The following is an 18,899-nucleotide window of genomic DNA, read 5'->3' on the forward strand; positions in this document are numbered from 1 at the left end:
CTGTTATGTTACCCTTGTTGGCCGGGCTCAGATCTGTGTGAAGAAGGAGCATCCTTTCTCCGACAAGTTTATCTGTTTAATCCACCAGCCTTTGCTTGAAAATTCAGCTGCAGCAAACAGTGCTGCACCCACTGTGGCTCCGCTGGCACTTGTCCACTAATGGGAGACTCCATGGGCCTGTGTGTCTCATGTTATATGGCAATAAATAGGAGTACTGCCGAGAACTCTGACTACCGCCGAGTTGCCTGGAGCCACAAGCTCAGATTCTGAAGTCAACCCAACATGTGAAATTCAGCAGATTGCCATCTCTTCCTCCTTGCTCGCACAGAAGTAGCTGTGGGGTGTAGTTGTTCAGGGTCTGGGGGTGGTGGTCTTAGACCCTTTACTTTTTTGGGAACAGGGTCCCTAAGTCTCCAGCATCCTGTGAGACAATCGGCATGAAAGGAAGAGTCTTCTGTTTGTGTTTATTTATTTATTTAGAAGTTTTGAAAAACAAGGAAGAGTCTTCTGATGCTTCTTTATCACTTCCTGCTGACTGGAGCCAATCAGAGTTAAAGGAGGCAAGTCAGCCACTGAGAAAACTCTTTTCAGTAGCTAACACTCCACCCTTTCATGCTCATTGGCTACTAGGGATGTCTGTTGCTCTGGAAGAAGGAATGAACAAGGACCTCATTCTCAACCCAGCAGCAACAAAGGGGGAGGGATGTGGCTGTGACTATCATGAAGTGACCCTGCACTTGTGAATTTGCCACTCCACTACTGCTGCCCCCCTGGCACTTCTCAGCATAACAATCTGTCAACCGAAACTCAGGTATCCTTCAAAATGTGCATTTCTCCAAATGTTGCGAAGCAGTTGTCCAACTTCAAAATGCATCTCTTAGGGGAAAGTGTGCATAAAATGCACATATTCGTGAAAAATAACATACAAACGTGCATTATAATTAAGGAAACTGATATGGAGAACTGAACATAAAAGCTGGAAAAATGAGGAGCAAGGGCCACGTCTGCACTATATATTTAAAGCACTATGATACCACTTTAAAGAGTCATGGCTTCCCCCAAAGAATCCTAAGAAGTGTAGTTTGTGAAGGGCACCGAGAGTAGTTAGGAGACCCCCTATTCCCCTCACAGAGCTACTATTCTCAGAGTTCCCTGGGAAGAGGGATTGACTGTTAAACCACACTGGGAACTGTAGCTCTGTGAGGGGAATAAGGGGGTATCCTAACAACTCTCAGCACCCATAACAAACTACAGTTCCCAGGATTTTTTTTGGGGGGGGGTAAGCCATGACTGTTAAAGTGCTTAAAGGGTTAAAGCTGAGTTCCGTTTTCCATCAGTAACAGCAAGAATAGATCTCTCCTGTTTCAGATTTTGGCAGAGATTAAATGGAATGGAGGGTCACTCCTTTACGAAGCAGTGTTGGTCTGAGCAATTTCAATCTGGAGGCTTGGCCCAGCAGTGTCAAGAGCAGCTAGAGGTGTCTTTCCACTGAAAAATATTTAAACCTCAGTCCACCTGCACTCAGGAATAGGATTTTTGACCATGATGCTGCTCAAGACAGGACAGCTGGTGCGGTTGCATCATTCTCTCCTTGTCACCCCTAATTTAAGGTTAATCATGCTAGATCTTCTTGTTTTGAGGTTATGATTTTTGCTTGGCTCCGAAGGGCATTTGCAGAACTCAGTGAGAGATGCCTCAGAATTCCAGTGACAGAACGGAAATGTATTTTCGGGTGCAACCAGGTCGAAGATGGAACTCGTTGCCTACTGAATTGCCCAGCTGTATTTGGACCCGGGGGGGGGGAATGGTCACATATTATTCTGATGTTTTCAGATTGAATGTCCCAAGGAGTGGCAGTGGAACTTTTAGCTGATAAATATTGATTTATGACATATTTGGTAGCTCAGTTTGCATTGGCAGCCAAGAAGCCGCGGGCTTGCCATAACAAGAATTGTGATGTATTATAAAACATTTATCTTTGAGACCTGAGTGCCCTGCCTTTTAATGGATGGCAATAATGGACTTTTTAAAATAGTTTTGATGAGTTTTATAAAATTGTATAAATTCATGTTTTATTTTAACAAGAATGTTGTAGGACAACGGTTCATTTTATAATTTGTGGTTTATATTGGTAAGGCCTTTGGCCATAGCCAGTAAAGTTACAAACTACAGCATCTCCCTAAGCAGCAAAGTAGTCCTAGTAGTACAGCACCTGCCCAACCAGCTTGGACATTCTCCCCTCATCATTGTTGTTGTGATGTGCCTCCAAATCGACTACGACTTATGGACACTATGAATCGGCAACCTCCAATAGCATCTGACATGAACCACCCTGTTCAGGCCTGTAGCTTCCTTTATGAAATCTATCCATCTCTTGTTTGGTCTTCCTCTTTTTCTACTCCCTTCTGTTTTTCCCAGCATTATTGTCTTTTCTAGTGAATCATGTCTTCTCATGATGTATCCAAAGTATGTTAACCTCAGTTTCATCATTTTAGCTTCTAATGGTAATTTGGTTTAATTTGTTCTAACACCCAATTATTTGGTATGCGCAAAGCTCTCCTCCAACACCACATTTCAAACGAGTTGATTTTTCTCTTATCCGCTTTTTTCACTGTCCAACTTTCACATCCATACATAGAGATCGGGAATACCATGGTCTGAATGATCCTGGCTTTGGTGTGCAGTGAGACATCTTGGGCGCAATTTCACTGGGAAGCGCCGTCGAGCCCCTCGGAGCCCCCTCGGCCTGCACAGGGCCTCCTCTGCACCCCGCCCGGGACAATCGCCATAAACCTCCGCGGCTGCAGCAAGGCAGGGCTTGCCGCGTCTCGGCGCGCACTTGCTGACCCAGCGAAAATCCCCGCCGAGGCAGGCAGGCAGGCAGCCAGCTGGAGAGCCGCGTCGGGCGGAAGACTTGTCAAACGGCAAGCTGGTGCTGGCCTCCGAAGTCTTCCCGCTGAGCTCCAGCGCGGCGGCAGCCCGGGCTCCGCTAGGGCTGGATTGCCGAGCCACGACGGCCAGGCCAGGCAGGCCGAGCCTGCGACCGAGGCAGCCGGTGTGCTGGGAGTCCTCGCCCGGGGGCGGGGCGCGCCCGCGCGTCCAACCGTGGCCCGGGGGCGAGGGATCTGGCCCTTGGGCAGCTCAGGATGCAGGCCAGGCGCGGCTGGCGAGGAGAGGAAGTCTTGCCAGGAGGGGTGGGCGTCGGGGGGGGGGAGGCGCCGTGAACCAGCTGCAAACAAATGCAAACCCACTGCCAACGCAATAAAACAAACGCCATGCAAACTTTCCTGCGCGTGTGTCCCCCTGCATTTTTCTGGGGAAAGGGGGCCATAGCTTTCACCAGGTTCTCCAACCCCCCCAAAAAGCAAAGGACCACCGGTTTAGAGACCATCCCTTATTCCAGCAGCCCTAAGCCTGGCGGTGGCTCAGGGAAGTTGTCATACAAAAGAACTGGAGGGCACCCATTTGGGGAAGGCTGCTCTGGATTCCCTCGCATGGCGCTCATGTTCCCCCTTAGGGCACCTCCCCCTTTCACTTCCTGACCCACTCAGTTCTGCCCTGGCTTCACCCCCTTGGCCCCCCACTGGGCTCCCTGGGGCTTCACGTCGGCACCTTGGAGAGCTTGCATTGCCAGAAGTGGCCCTTAGAAAATGACCCAGCCTTCCCAGAGTTTTGCTTTCGTGGAAGCAGTCATATAGGGAGACGGATAAGGAGACTCCGAAGCCTGCAGGCACAGATGCATGGTGGGCCATGAGGACTAGGGAGTTCTCCTGCTTTGCAGATCCTGCCCGAAGCACGGGGTTGGATTAGATGACTTCCTGGATCCCTTCCAACTCTATGAGAGAATTGGCACGTTCAGAAGGAGGAACTGAGGGGTACAAATCATAGCCGCATTCTCTCTATGAACTGATCTAAGTAGTCCCAAATATATATCCATATTGTGCCCTGGCGAAGAGCCACCCTGCTCTTTAGCAGGGTTTGGGACCCTGCGGCCCCACAGACGTGTTGGGCTCACCGTTGTTTTCTTAAAATAGTACTTTTTTGATGTTTGGACTTCACTCAAGCCTGCTGCTCCCATCTCGTGCATGCAAGGTGCTCTCACTTAAGGCCCTCTTTCCACAGTTTTCCTGGTCCATATCCTACTTAAGGGTTTTTGCTTTGCTTTGTTACACAACATTTCTTTCTGAAAAACGAAATGAAGAAAGTCTTTGGATCTCCCCCCCCCACACACATCTGTCTCCCTCCTTCTCATTTAGTTTCCGTTTCTCACGGGAAAGGCATGATCCTGAGAACTTTATGTGACACATGGCATAGCAATATATTTATGAGGCTGATGAAGCATTTTGGACTTTTTTTTTAAAAAAAAGCCTTTAACCCTTGCTTGTCTCCTTCCATTAGCTGTCCCCCTCCCTCTAAATCTTAAGGAACTCTGGGGCAAACTTTGGGTTTCTGGATTTCATCTCCATGGCCAAACAGGACAAAATGATCTTTCTTTCAGGAATCCTGAATAGTTCCCCCCCCTCAGTTGTCCACTGAAACAGCTTGTTGGAGCTTCTGGAAGCTTGCTTCTCAAAGCAAAAGAAGGAAAGTGATTATTTTTAGCTTTTAATGTATAATATCTCGCATGCCTTGAATCCTTATGCCTCAGTTCCAATTCAAGTGAAAACCAGCACCCCCAAAGCCACTTGCTTGCATTCATCCCTTCTTAATCCTGACTTCTCTCATTCTTTTATTCCTTCTCCTGCTTCCCCCACCACTGGAAAAAATATCAGTATCAACAATAATATTGTAAGCTCCTGGGGGCAGGGACCTGTTGTTCTGCTTCTGCAACTCTGCTCAGTGTTCTGCACTTTGAAGAGGCAGTAATAGATAACAAGGAGCAGCCTTGCTTCCAAGTAAAGTCCCACCTTAAAGGAGCGGGCATTGCTGACCCATTGGTAAAGAGAGAGGAACTCTGCTCATGCTCAGATGCCCTTTGGGAGGAAAAAAAGGAGTGAGGAGGGGCTGGATCCTGCCACTGTCTAAGTTTATGAAAAATGCCAAGCCACCCCCACCTCACTAATGTCCCCTTCTGTCGTCACGGCAGGCCTCAGAAACCCACGTTAAGTCAAAATGTTTCAAATTGCATTCAACCCCTCTTATAGAACTGGCAGATGAAATTAAGACAGGAAGATGTTAGCTGGGAGTAGGGATGGGAGGATCTGCCTTTTCCAGTTCTGTTTCTCATTTTCCCAGTCTTAAATTAACTTCTCCAGGTTTCTGCAACAATTTGCAATGTCTTACAAGAAATCCTCATGAAAATTCTTGCAGTTCATGTAACACATGTTTGTAGTACACGTTTGACTAATGTACAAACAGGAGGCATTGTTGTCTGTGATGTGCACTCACCTATCCGTTTTCTATGCACACTGTCCTCTCATATAGGGGACATCTGTCTGCATCTGTGTTGGAATTGCTTTTTAATATGTTTTTAAACTTTCTTTTTAAAAATGTTTTTAATCTTAGAAGATGTTTTGGTAGCTTTTTTAAAAGTAACGTTTCTGAAGATATTTTGTTTTGATGTGTTTTTAAGATGTTTTAGAGTGCTTTTAGTGTTTTGTTTGCCGCCCTGGGCTCCTGCTGGGAGGAAGGGCGGGATATAAATCAAATAATAATAATAATAATAATAATAATAATAATAATAATAATAATAATAATAATAATAAAATGCATGCGAGTCAACGTTGCTCGGCCGGAGAGCTGCGCCGGCGTCCTGACTTGGATGGGAGCTTTCCTCTTTTCGTGATGCGCCAAGAGAGAAAACTTTTTTGGTGTCTCCTCCTCCCCCTTCCCAGCTTGGAGGGGGCTGCCTCCAGGAGAAAGGAGGTCTGCCTTCCCCCTTCCTTCCTTCCCTCCATCCCGCCCTCTCCTCCCCCCTCGAAACCAGATGTAATGCAAAAAAGCTGTCCAGGCGCAGAGCTGGCCAGGAAGAGGGGAGGCGAGGAGGTGGAAGGGGCCGCACCGAGGACGCACGCAGCCAGCCCGGCGGCCCGCAGAAGACGCTCCCGCGGCCCCCTCTCCAGATCCCCTAGGTGAGTAAATGCCACGAGTTCCCCCCAAAAAAGCTTGGGGGTCCCTTTCCGTCCACCTTCTGGCTTTTTGCTGACTGGTTTAAAGGCTCCAGAGCATGTTGGGGGTTATTTTGGGGGGGGGACCTCTCCTCCCCATTAGAAGTTCAGCCCTTCAGCCCCTGCTGTTGCCCCCTTGATGGGTGGGACTGAGAAGAGAGAGTGGGGCACCCAGTGATCCGTCCTGACACAGATGGCCCTGACAGTGTCTGCAGAAACATTTTTTTTTGGGGGGGGGGAGATCTATAAATTGTTACTCCAGGTCATTGGTAACCCATTCCACACACCCCATTATATTTAGAATTCGGGGGGGATGCTCTGCTTGTTCCCCCCTCCTGCAGGGATGCCCATGGTCCCATTTTGATCCCATCCTCCCTGCCCTGGGGAAGATGAAATCAGGCTGCCGCTCCCCAGGAAAAGTCAGCACTTAAGGGATGGCCCCCTGGGAAATTCTCCTATGCTGTTGAAAGGAACTGTGTGCGGGACAACTTTTGGGAGGGGTGTACCCCCCAACTCTGGCTATGAACCAGAAATCTGATTCCTTGAGGACTGGAGACTCAGGCGTTCCCTGGAAGCTTCATCCTGGAATCTGGACCTTGCCCCTCCCTCTTAATCCTAGAGATAGATGGGGGAATGTGGTTAATCAGTGCCTGGGGTGAGGAACATGCATATGCTCAGAGGTGTTAGTTATCTTCATATGTCCTGGGGTTTATACTGAAAACAGGTTCTGGGGGGTCTCGGCTGAAGGTTTTTTGCCACCTTGTCTGCCTCCAGATTGCAAGCATTCACAAGTTACCGTTAGGTGCATGAGAAAAAACTACCACAGCTGGCCCTTGCCTCCTTGTCCCATTGCCAGCTTGTTATATATATACAGGCTCAGATGTATGCAGAATCCAGGTCTGGGCAGCATTGCCCCCCACCAGTCATTTGGCCCCCAACTCCAGCAACTGGCCTGTGGCAAAATCAGAAATCTGTGCATGATTGTGCATAGCTACTGATGCTCAAGTGACCTCCACCTCATCCCCAAATCAGGGCAGCTTTCTAAATATTTAGCACATTGCTGTTGTTCTTTAATACCTAAAGCCTTTGTGCTTCCAGTTTTCCCCTGCAGATGTGGGACACAGAAAAAGTTGCTCAGCCCTCAACTCCGTGTGCCCCCTCGCGTTGGTCTGGCATCTCTTGCTCTGAACATAGCTGAGTTCAACTCACCTATGGAACCATTTAACAGCATCAAGAATATATGGCAAGCGAGATGTGTCATTTGGGCTATTCTTCTGCCTGTTGTCCTCACTGCCTGCCCCACCCAGTCCTCAAATTATGGGGAGAGGGATGACTCCTTAACCTTTTTCAGTCTCTCCCCCCATGCCACTTAGCTGTTATTTTTAGAAGGCTACTGCCAGAAGGATGACTTGTCTACAAGAGGATGGAGTTTGAGGTGGTGGTGGTGGTGGGATTGAAGCTTCTGTACCTCAGTTAAGGAATCCTCCCCCAAGGAAGCTCCTTTTAACAAAAGCTTTTTAAAAGGTGAAACTGACCAGCTTTGCTTTGGTATGGATACACTTTCAAGCCTGTGCCTTTTGCTTTAAGGTGAAACTGACAAGCGTTGCTGTGCCTTTGCTTTAAGGTGAAAGTGACCATCCTGCATCTGCTTTGCTATGGATAAACTTTCAAGCTTGTGCCTTTGCTTTGTTAAGGTGAAACTGACATGCATGTGCCTTTGCTTTGCATTAAAGAGATCTCTTGCTTTCACCCAGGGCTGGGGAGGGAAGGATCCAATATGATTCAGAGGGGTAGGGGTGCGTGGGTGCCAGGTAGGCACCCTGTAAAGCCACTGTTGAAGCTGCCCCCACCATCTATCAGCAGGTGTAGGAACCTCTCCTTATTCTTTCCATGTTATTCCTACCTCTGGTGCCAAAGTTTCTGTTAAAGAAGTGATGCCCAGGAACGCATCCACTTTGTTAAATGAAGTAGTATTGTATATCATTGAGGGTCTCCCATACCTTTATCCCATAGTCTAGCACAGGTTCCATTTCTGTACTTTGGGTCGAATTTATGGCAGGTCAGATGTAGGACTGGCCCAACCACTATCGCAACCCAGGAGTCTCTTGTGTTGGTGATGTCCTTAGGGGTGCCAATGGAGGAGTGTGTGGCCTCAGATTTGCTCTCTTGTTACACTCCCCTTCCCTTCTTTAGAGGATTCTATATCTGTCTTGTGCCCAGCGGCTCCAGCAGCTTAAATCAGGAACATTAAGATACAAAAAAACAAAATAACACAGACAACAATAAAGCAACAGCATTTCAAACAACAGCAGAGCAGCAGAAGCAGATAAGCCATTAATTACTATCAATGCTTATTTCATGCTCCATTTTAATTTGTATCTCACTTGCTGTAAACTGCCTTAATATTTCCAGATCACAGGCAGTATATAAATGGCTTTAAGTAAACTAACTAAATAAAAGAAAGCTGTTAAAACTAGCAGTTAAAAACCAAAACCGAAATGAAATAAAAGCCACAGATAAAACTCTGATAGCATTGAAAGCCAGTTTTTTTAAAAAAGTCCTCTAGGAATGGGGATTCCTCCATTCAGTGCCAATGCCTTTTCTCTGTGTGTCCCAAATGGACTGAGCCTGTGCCCCATGCATTTCACTCACATCTGACTCAACACCACCATGTGACTCAGAGGTAAGTGAAATGCACTCTGTACATGCTACTTTGCTAACATGCATGCTGAACCTTGGCAATGAAAATAGATTTGAAATGTTTCATTCATTCATTCATTCATTCATTCATTCATTCATTCATTCATTCATTCATTCATTCATGCCCTTCTAAACTAAAGAGTAGCATATACATTTAATAAAAACAGTAAAAAGACTTTGGTGCAAGCAAAGCCACAATATTTTTGGTAGATCAGCTCTTTTAGGAGTGAAGCTACTCTTCTGGGATGTTGTTTGAAGAACAACTGTCCAATTAAAGTAAAATGGAGTTAAAAGTTGTATTATGCAGCTGGCTATCTAAGAAAGTTTGTTCTCGGAGTCCAGAGCAAGATCTGGACTGTTGATTTAATTACCAGTTGATTTGCTCCAGCCCAGAAGACGTGGGACTGATCTCAGATTACATAGCTTTTAAAACTGGAGGGGAGGGGGACTGTGTGCATTCTGAGTCTGAAGAGTTTGGCATAGGCAAAGTCTCTGGAGAAAGGCTGCAGGTATTACTTGTGTGTGGTTGATTCATTTACAGGGATTTTTCATAGTGCTTGCCCTGGGGCTCAAGGCAGACTGCTTCCATCACCATGCACAGCCTAATCCATCAAACACCCTAATAAAGCCAGTGTGCAACTAACTAAAACAAAGAGGCACACACATCGCACCCGCAAAAAAACTAAATTCTCCAGGGGGAAATCTGAAACTCAGTGGTTGAGCATCTGCCTTGCCTTCAGAAGGCCCCAAGTTCAATCTCTAATGGCATCTCCCGGTAGGGCTGGGAAAGGATTCCCGTGTGAAACCCCGAAGAGCTGCTGCCAGCCAGTGTAGACAACTAGGTGGACCAATGGTCTGACTCAGGATAAGGCAGCTTATCACTGGCAAGCAGGAAAGCTTTGGATTCCTCGTGGAGTATTGCAAGGGCGGAGCTCAAACTGGGTTCCAAGCGGGGGAGGATATTGGCAGCTTAGTCAGGGTAGCTTGACAGAGCTTCCATGCCCACAGGCAGTCTACCTGCTAATATCAAGCACTGTGTGGAAGCAATGGTAGAGGGCCCTTGCCTCTGAGTCCTGCCTGTGAGCATCCCAGAGACATATCTGACTGCCATCAACACAGGATGCTAGACAACCAAGAGTCTTGTCTCGTTGTCGTAAAGACTAAAAAATTTATTATGGCAGCAGCCAGACTTCTTCAACCTAGTTCCTTCCAATTGTTGCTTGACTCTGACGCCCATCAGCCAGCATGGCCAATGGTTAGGGATGATGGGAATCCAGCACATCTGAAGTCAATCAACTTGGGGGAGGCTGGCATACGCTTTTGTGGACCTTCAGACACATGAAGGGTTATCTTGAGTTATTTATTTATTATCTGGTTTATATCCCACCCTTCCTCCCAGCAGGAGCCCAGGGTGGCAAACAAAAATGCTAAAAACACTTTAAACCATTGTAAAATAGACCTTAAAATACATTAAAACAAAACAACATAAAAAACCCTACCCTTACAGACCTGATTTTTTTGGGGGGGGAGGGAGGGAATGGATCCAGCATGTTAATTCTGAAGGAGGCCCGTAACTCTGGAGCTGAGAAATACATCCTGCCTTACCTCAGTGTTGGACTTCAGGGATGCAGTGGGGTTCAGGGTGGAAGCAGGATGAAGCAGCCATGTGCACTAGAACATCCGCACTGGATTGTTACATGTAAACCATCCCCCTCTGTCTGGAGGGATTGTCGTTGTAGCCAGGCTGCACACTTTCCTTGTGCATGCCAAGCCCATCTCGCCAACGGGCACCACTGAGATGGTGACGGGGGACAGGGTGCCCAGTTTTGGCAGAGTGACCCCCGTTGACAGAGCTGGCGTTCCCTCTTGCAGCAAGCCTGCAAACCTCTCCCTGAGTGTTATTTGAGGGAGATGGTTCTGGTGGTTGCTAACCTTGGGCCAGTGCATCTCCCCTTGAATAAAGGGCAGCCTGGATTTTGTTGATCAGGAGCTAAACTGCTCCCGAGGAAAGCGAAGCAGCAGCAAAAAGAGGGTAAAAGAGAACTTCTTCTGTCAAATGATCATCAGGGTGGAATATTCCTTTCCAGTGGTAGTGAGCAGCTCAGACATTTCTTGTTAAGAAAACATCCCCATATATAGACTTCAAAGGTCTCTGTAATTTACATTGGAGGAAACACCCCTTTTAAGTGCTTAGAGGAGAGATCTGTCATCAACTGTGAGCCAGATGGAACCTCCATGCTCAGATGCAGTGTACCTTTCAGGGCCAAATGCTGAGGGCATTCAAGAAGGGGTGCCTTTTGCCTTCATGCCCAGCTTATAAGCATCTGAGACACATCTTGGCTGGCATCTATTGGACTAGATAGGCTCTTGGTCTTATGTAGTTGTAGGGCTCTTCCTCTAAAGACTAGAAGATGCTTCATCCAGATACCTCCGGTTGTTCCAGCCACCACAGGGAAATCCAGATGGTCAAACCACACCCGGGTTTGAGCCAGCAGTTTTGCAGGAAGTTAAGTCTCCAGACTTGGCAAAGGATTTGGGCACGTTGCATTTGAATGTAGGGAAAAGATCTTCCCTCAAACGCAACCCCTTTAGCAGGAGCCTCCGGCCTCTGAACAGGCTGCTTAGAAAAAGGCTTTGGAAAGAGCAGAGGATGTTCAGAGAAGAGAATTCAGGAGCAGCATGTTAGCCTCTGAGCACGTGCAGAGTGGCACTTCTCTTCTGTCAGGCTGCCAGTTGGGGGGTGGGGCATTGAAGGCAGAAGGTGGAGCTTTTCAGAGAAGGGGGGGAACCCTCATGGTTTTCCATGTTAAGAACTGGATGCACGTCACTGGGGAGTCAGAAGAGAAACAGCATCCTTTAAACATCTGTTTAGATCTCCTGACAGGTCCAACAGCTGGTAAAGTAAATCTTGAGCTGGGTTAGCAGGGGCTGTGTGCTTGAGTCTGTGCTGTTCTGTCTGTGTAATGGTTTCCGTTGGAAACCTCAAATCTCAGGAATTTATCCATCAGCCAAATGCAGTTTGTTCAGGCTAGCATCCGGGTGCTTAAGCACGATCAAGCCCAGCAACTTTATTAACGCTCCTAAACAGTAAGTCCCAAACTTTGGGCATTGAGAAATAAATGGATTTAAATAACGAAAATCTCTCTGCAGGCTCAAACCCCATCCAATGCAGCAAGTACTCATTTCTGAGAGTGAGTGTATTTTGATCTCCTTTCTGCCTCGGACTCTTGATTGAGTGTAATAATAATAGTAATAACAATAATAGCAGCAGCAACATTAATTCATCCATTCATTCTTTCACCCAGAGGTCCCAGGGCAGGTTACAATAGTTTAAAATACACTGACTGGCAGTTCCATCACTCCCGATTGTAGAGAAAGACCAGACTTAGCCTCCTCGAAAGGAGGCTGGCTGTTTCAACTCTGTGTGAGTCACTGTTCTGGGCTGACTCATACAGAGCTATGAGTTCTTATAGGAACCCACCTAGTCCTAGGACTTTGCCCATCAAGCCCAGTCTTGTCTCTTCTGACGGACAGGCTTTCAGGCTATGTACCACCATATGTTTAAAGCACACCCCCTGCCCCGAATGGCAGGAACTGTAGTTTATTACGGGTGCTGAGAACTGTAGCTCTGTAACCTAAAGTTCCCAGGATCCTCTGAAGGGGGGAAAATGTGCTTTGAATGCATGGTGTTTATGCAGCCATTGCCAGAGAAGGGCCTTTCCTCTCACCTGGTTCCTGGTCCTTTTTAAACTGGAGATTAAATGTCTGCCTGCCTCCCAGGTGCTCCACCACTGAGGTGCGGCTCTGTCCACAGATCAGGGACTCATACCAAGAAACAGATGGTGAACAGCTCCTCTGAGGGCAATTCTCTTGCCATTCACACCAAAGGGAAACCTCGTCAAGGGTTAAGAGTCGAGGTGATTTCAGAAAAAGAACGTGCCTTTGGTTATAAGTTTTGAGAAATGTCACCTCATTCCCCTGACATTAGGGGAAACGAGAGGGGAAACTTATCTCTGTCTCGAAAACATGAACTTAAATGTTTCTTTCGGAGAAGGGAACCCCCACTGATTTCGCAAGAGGTGGGAGAAATGAATTTATCTGCCAACCATATATTAAGATTGATTTTTTACATTTGGTTTTGAGGAAGGCAACACGTGTATGTGGGGGATATCTGGTCATTAGACAATTGGAGTGAGAGGGTGGGGGGGTAGGAACAACCTCTTTTTCGTCCATGAACTGGGGGAGGGGGCGCTTAAGCCCTCCCTGTGGAGGACCCTGAAACGTCATCACTTATCATCAGTTACCTTGAATCCTTCTTCCTTATGCCCAGGTCCCAGTTTAAGGTGGGAACTCGCCAGAGTTTAACCCCAGAACTAATTTTCAGTTTGTAAGTATGGAATATGTGAAGCCATTAGAACGGATGAGAGGGCCATTGAGCATGTGCAGAGAGACTCGCCAGTCCCTGTAGCAAGTCCCCGCCCCCCAATGGAAGAAGTTCTTCTAGATCAGAGAATGTTACTTGTGTCATTTACACAGGCTATATACAGATCCAAGTATAACAATTCCTCTTTTGCAGAGAACCGTACACATCCAACCACCGACATGGCTGTCCCAATGAGCATCTGCCTGTTGGTTATCCTGATGACACCCTTGTGCGCCTCGAGGTCTATTCAGAAACCAGCACTGGAAGACAATGGTGGCAGCGGGGACAGTGCGGGTGCCTCCTCCATCCCGCCCCCTGCAAGAGTGACGTCAGGTGTGAAGCCCACCTCAGGTGACCTCATCGTGAGCTCAGTGAACGGCACGTCGACGTCCTTCAACATATTGGACGGGATTGTGGACTTCTTCCAAAAATACATGCTCTTGATCATTGTGGTCGGTTCCTTAGTCTTCATCTTCCTTTTCGTTGTGTGTGCTGCCGTCATCGTCCGCCAGAAGCACAAGGCCTCGGCCTACTACCCGTCATCCTTTCCGAAGAAGAAGTACGTGGACCAGAACGACAAGGCAGGAGGGGCCAAGGCCTTCAGCGAAGTGCCGGAGAAACCTGCTGACACCAACCAAGAAGAACCTGTCGACTCCACCAAACAGCTGCAGGCGGACATTTTAGCTGCTGCACAGAACCTCAAATCCCCGGCCAAGGCCATCACGGCAAATGGGGAGAGTGGCAAATTAGAGGACATGACAGCCAAAGGGAAGGAGGAAGGGACAAAAGCGGTGGATGAGGCTGAAACAGAAGAGAAAGCCGCTCCGAAAGAACAGGGCAGCCCACAGGAGGAAGCTGAGCCGCACACAGAGACGTTCGCTCCGCAGAACTTGGTAGATGCAGAGACCAACGGTGAAGTTGCTCCACCTGCTCTGGAAGACCAGGAGATGGAGGAAGCCAGCCTACCTTCTCCAGAAGAGCCCAAAGAGTCACCAGGCACGGATAATTCCCCCAAACCAATCTCGGAAAGTGAGCTGGAAGAGCCGGGTGCCCCATCACCTGACAGCACTTGCACCTCAGGAGACTAGAATCAGAAGAGCCCCTGGCTCCACTTGGCCTTGTGCTGAAAAGTTTATAATATCAAACCTGTGATGGACTTATTTTTTACCAAGCGGGCAACCGAAGGTGCTTCAGCCAGTATATATGACAAGTTGCCTACCCACCTCTAGTAGAAAGAAACCCCCTTAGAAGTAGCATGTTGTGGTTTTGTCTTAAGAGACTGCTCATGTAATGATTTAGCCACTGACTGTCCTCTACCACAAATACAAGGTTTTATTTAGTAGGTGAGAAGGATTGAAGGGGATCCAGTATTGAGCTCTGGCTGAAGTCCACATGTAGAGCTGAAGCCTCTATTGTGTTTAAACAGATTTCGAAATGGTTTCTAGTGGATATATGCGGTCGAGCCTGTGGTTCAGACCTGGCTCTGGATGAACTTCTTTGGCCGTTTTCATCCCCAATCATAGTAGCAGACCTGATTGTGCCATTTCCAGATGACCACATGGCTGTGTACAGATGTACATAGTTTTAGAGGTGAACCTGCTCTGGAAATGCTCTCATTGCAGCTTGAGGGCAAATTCCATATTCTCCCCTGGATCAAAACCCATTCAGATTTTCTGCAGGAGCTGGATTTGCAATGCAGATTGGCCGGTCTTTGTGTCAGTCATGAAGCCACCTTCCTCTGTTGGAGCAAGGCTGTGCACCATGCTGACTGGCTGTCCTTTGGGTCAATTATCAAGCCACCTTGCCTGCCTTTTTTGGGAGTGGGGCTAGGCACAGCACAGATTGGTCAGCCCTTGTGTCAGTCACAAAGCCTCCTCTTTCTTACACAGGGAATTTTTTCAAGTGCCAAACAAATGTTTGAGAGAACCATGTGTGATGCTTTAAAAAGTGCATTTAGTTTGATGCTAAGTGTGTGTGCCCTTTGAAAAGCAAAGATGTGTGGGGATGGGGATGGGGTGTGTGTGAGTGTGGAAGGCAGCAGAGCTCACAGCAGAAAATCCTGTCCAGCATGTCTATATGTGGCCTTACAATCTTTGTTGGAGGTCCGGATCAAATGATTTCATCTTCCTTCTGAAGCTAGATTTGTTTACTTCTGGATCAGTCCTGAAATTTTGGACATTGACCACAGGAAGCATTGCAGCTCTGTTCCTCTGATCTTGCCTTAATATTTCTGCTTGATGTTCAGCTTTAAATATAACCTTCTACACACACACACATAACACACAAAATTCACTTGATCCTCAGATAGACTTGATAATGGATCCCACTGCAAACACCAGCTAGCCAAGTCTCCATCTCCCTGAAGGAGAGTAGGTGAGTTTTGGGGGGTATCTTTTGGTCTAGCTGCTGACAGATACCAACGTTGACTCCTCAGATGCCTCAGCTTCAGTGCTCAAACAATCAGGAGCCATTTTAGTGCTCAAACAATCACACAGAGGATCCACACTAGGGAGGATGTGCTTGAAACTGGGATGTGTTTGCTTGATTGACTGGCACACTTCAAGTTTTATGAACGTCCAGACATGTATATGATCACACAAATGGATGGGTGGGGAGGACCTCAAGGGCAATCATGAGTGAAAGAAGCATACCAGAACTGGCCTTTTATATAGCTTGAATCCTGAAGTATTTTTTAAAATCAACAACAGATTTTCATCCATCAAGAGAATTTTGAATTTATAAACTCTGTGGAAATAACAACACATATTTGTGACACTTAACATCTTTCTAAAATGTTGATAATGTTAGTTGGATAGTTTTACTCTCTTTATCAGCTCTGATGGGGAAGGTAAGTTTTTTTTTAAAAAAAACTCATTTTTATACTTTTGTGAAGGACTTTTGAGTGGCCTTGTTATTTCCCGATGGGATTCTGGGACATTTTCTTCTCTGGCCCAGTCGGGAAAGAGAGGAATACATTTAATAAGCACTACAGCTGGACCAAGTAATTCTTATCTTTATATATGACAAGCCTTGAAGGATTTGGGGAAGGGGTGTGGGGTTTGGAAAAGCCCTCCCACTGTTGTGCCTGGCTTCTTTCAAAGGTTCTGCTAATATTTTTGACTGTGGCCGTTCCTAGAACATGATTCTTCCAGGGAGAGATCATGACAGATGATGAAGCGCTCTCTGCAGCCTGATTGGGCAACCAAAAATGTTGATTGCCATCTCCTCGTTAAGGACCGGCCTGACATGAATCAATTGCGGCTGGTGGCCCTCGTTTTCCTGCAGTTGCTATGCATCTCCTGTGCTGTGCAGACAGGGTGACTGCTTACTCATCACCAAACAAGAAGGGACCGATTTGCCTAATATTTGCGAATGCTAATGCCTGTGCATAGAGACAAATGGGGAAAGAATTCCTATCATTTAAGCAGAAATACAGTCCCTCTCACCATAGACTGTGGCCTGGCAACCTGTGTGCTTGCACAGACTGCTTCTCAGGTGCATTTAACTATGGATGGGCAACTTGAAGGCCTCCACTGTTCTCCTTCCTTTGGGTTCTTCCCCTTGAAGCTGGATTTGGACTGTGCAGACCTTTAAATAAAGGACTGACTTTGCAGCCTTTCCCAACCAGTGTGCCTCCAGATGTTGTTGGATCACAACTCCCATCAGCCTCAGCCAGCATTGCCAATGGTCAGGAAAGATGGGATTTGTGGTCCAACAACATCTGGAGGCACACTGGTTGGGAAAGGCTGGCCCTCTAGAATATAAGACAAATGGCCACCCTACAAACAGGGCTGGCGCCAGCACCTTACAACCTTGGGCAGTTGCCAGGGCCCCAGCAGGGCCCATTAGTGAGGTCTGCCCTGGGTCCCCCTTTTTAATTTTATTTCTGGCTCTGAGCAGTGCTGGCTGGCTGGGTCTACCCCCTGCTTAAATTATGCACGATACCCTTGGTGGTTAGTGTGTTGCTCCACAGCATTGTGAGGAGTCAAAAGCCTGCTATTCCTTGCTGCTGCTTCCAGGTAAGCCTAGCAGGGCCCATTGATGGACCCACCAACCCAGGTAGTCTTCCCTGCCAAGGGCACTTTGCTCAAACCTCCTTGGACTTGAAGCCAGCCCTGATGGCAAGCCTTTCTTGTTCAGTGAGCATCGTAGATTAGGTTGCCTTCATGCAAAATGCGTCCAGGGTCCCCTTGTGTGGTCACTGGGGAAAACAACGCGAAGCAAACACATGTGAGGGGCCCTAGGTCATTGGTTGGTAGAAACCATGACTGGTTCAGACTCCAGGGCTATAGGGCCCCCAACCTGGAAACCCATGGCTTAAGCTCTGGGGCCTAGCCTGGGAGGAGATTTTATCTGGAAGCACTCTTAAGTAGCCATTTGCCTTGGTGGAAAAAATGGTCACAAGGTAACGTTCCCATTCAGTTGCCCAGTGACACCTGGTGCCTCCATGTCAATGGGCAAATGGAGTCAGCTCGGGGTTTCAGTCTGAACTTTCAAGGAGCTGTCCAAGGCTCAGCACCTTGGATAGCTCTCTGGAAGTTCAGACTAACACCCAGAACGGATTCCATTGCCCCCCTGACATGGACCCACCAGCCGCTGCTGCAATTGTCATATGATAATAATGATGTCTTCTGAACCCCCCTGCCCCCATATTTAGAACCATGTAGAAAAGAATGGGGCTACTACTGCATGAGTTTAGGGCCCTTTTATGAGACCACTTTAGTATGTTCATCTGGAAGAGGAATGCAGACCAGGCCATGGATTGCTAAGAAGAACGGCCACCAGCAAAGCCACTCTTGGACCCTTTCATGGAAAATGTGGGTAGGCTTCATGAAACCTTATTCTGCCCCTGGGCAACCACAACAGAATGCCTGAAACCATTGCAATCCTGTCCAGAGTCATAGCAGCTGCCTGAAGACAGACCGAGAAACAAAGCAAAACGATTATCTCTGCAATTTTATGTACTGAAATCTCATCAATTACTTGAAAACTGGCCTGAATTTTAAAAAATAAAATAAAATAAAATTGCAGACTCGAATGTTTATTTCCACCTTCATTTCACAACCCCTTCCAATATGTATGTATGTATGTTTTGAAACTGATGGAAGTTTAGAAAATGTTTCTCCTTAATCTAGTATAGGAAGGATGTGTGTGTGTGTGTATCCATTCAAAGGAGAGAAAAATGACCTGAGTCCCCTGGGCACAAACAAACCTGTGCCAAATTTTTTATCTCCCAGGGCCAGCCCTACTGTAAAGTAAAGTGAGGCGGCTGCCTCAGGCAACTAATTCTGGGCGTTAGGGCAGTTCCCTGGGAAGAGGGATCGATTGTTAAACCACTGAGAATTGTAGCTCTGTGAGGAGAAGAGGAGTCTCCTAACAGCTGTCAGCCCCCTTCACAAACGACGCTTCCCAGGATTCTTTGGGGGAAGCCATGACTGTTGAAAGTGGAATAACAGTGGAATAAATGCATAGTGTGAATGTAGCCATTATTCCTGCATGCATTCTATGGGAGAGGTACTTCCCCCCCCCCGCCTCAGGTCCTAAAATAACTTAGTCACCCTTCGGCACTATGTATCTTGACTTGGTGGTGGGCAGGCACAATTTCCTATTTTCCTTCAGGCAGTAAAATCTCTTGGGCCAGGAGGGGCTAACCTTTTTTGGTGCAAAAG

At 47.3% G+C, this 18,899-nt stretch overlaps 1 protein-coding gene across 2 annotated transcripts; it reads left to right on the forward strand.

Moving 5' to 3' along the window:
• The first annotated feature begins 691 nt into the window (after positions 1 to 691).
• On the forward strand, positions 692 to 18,223 carry TMEM119 (transmembrane protein 119). Of its 2 annotated transcripts, XM_061603081.1 has the most exons (3): positions 692 to 811; positions 5,927 to 6,071; positions 13,384 to 18,223. In XM_061603081.1, exon 3 carries the CDS (start codon positions 13,410 to 13,412, stop codon positions 14,316 to 14,318), a length of 909 nt encoding a protein of 302 aa, XP_061459065.1. In that variant the 5' UTR covers positions 692 to 811; positions 5,927 to 6,071; positions 13,384 to 13,409; the 3' UTR covers positions 14,319 to 18,223. The 2 variants fall into 2 exon arrangements, with proteins under 2 accessions (XP_061459065.1, XP_061459066.1); XM_061603082.1 differs by lacking the exon at positions 5,927 to 6,071.
• Positions 18,224 to 18,899: the final 676 nt, after the last annotated feature.

The sequence above is a fragment of the Rhineura floridana genome, chromosome 19, assembly GCF_030035675.1.
Source record: "Rhineura floridana isolate rRhiFlo1 chromosome 19, rRhiFlo1.hap2, whole genome shotgun sequence".
NCBI classification, from domain to species: Eukaryota; Metazoa; Chordata; class Lepidosauria; order Squamata; family Rhineuridae; genus Rhineura; species Rhineura floridana.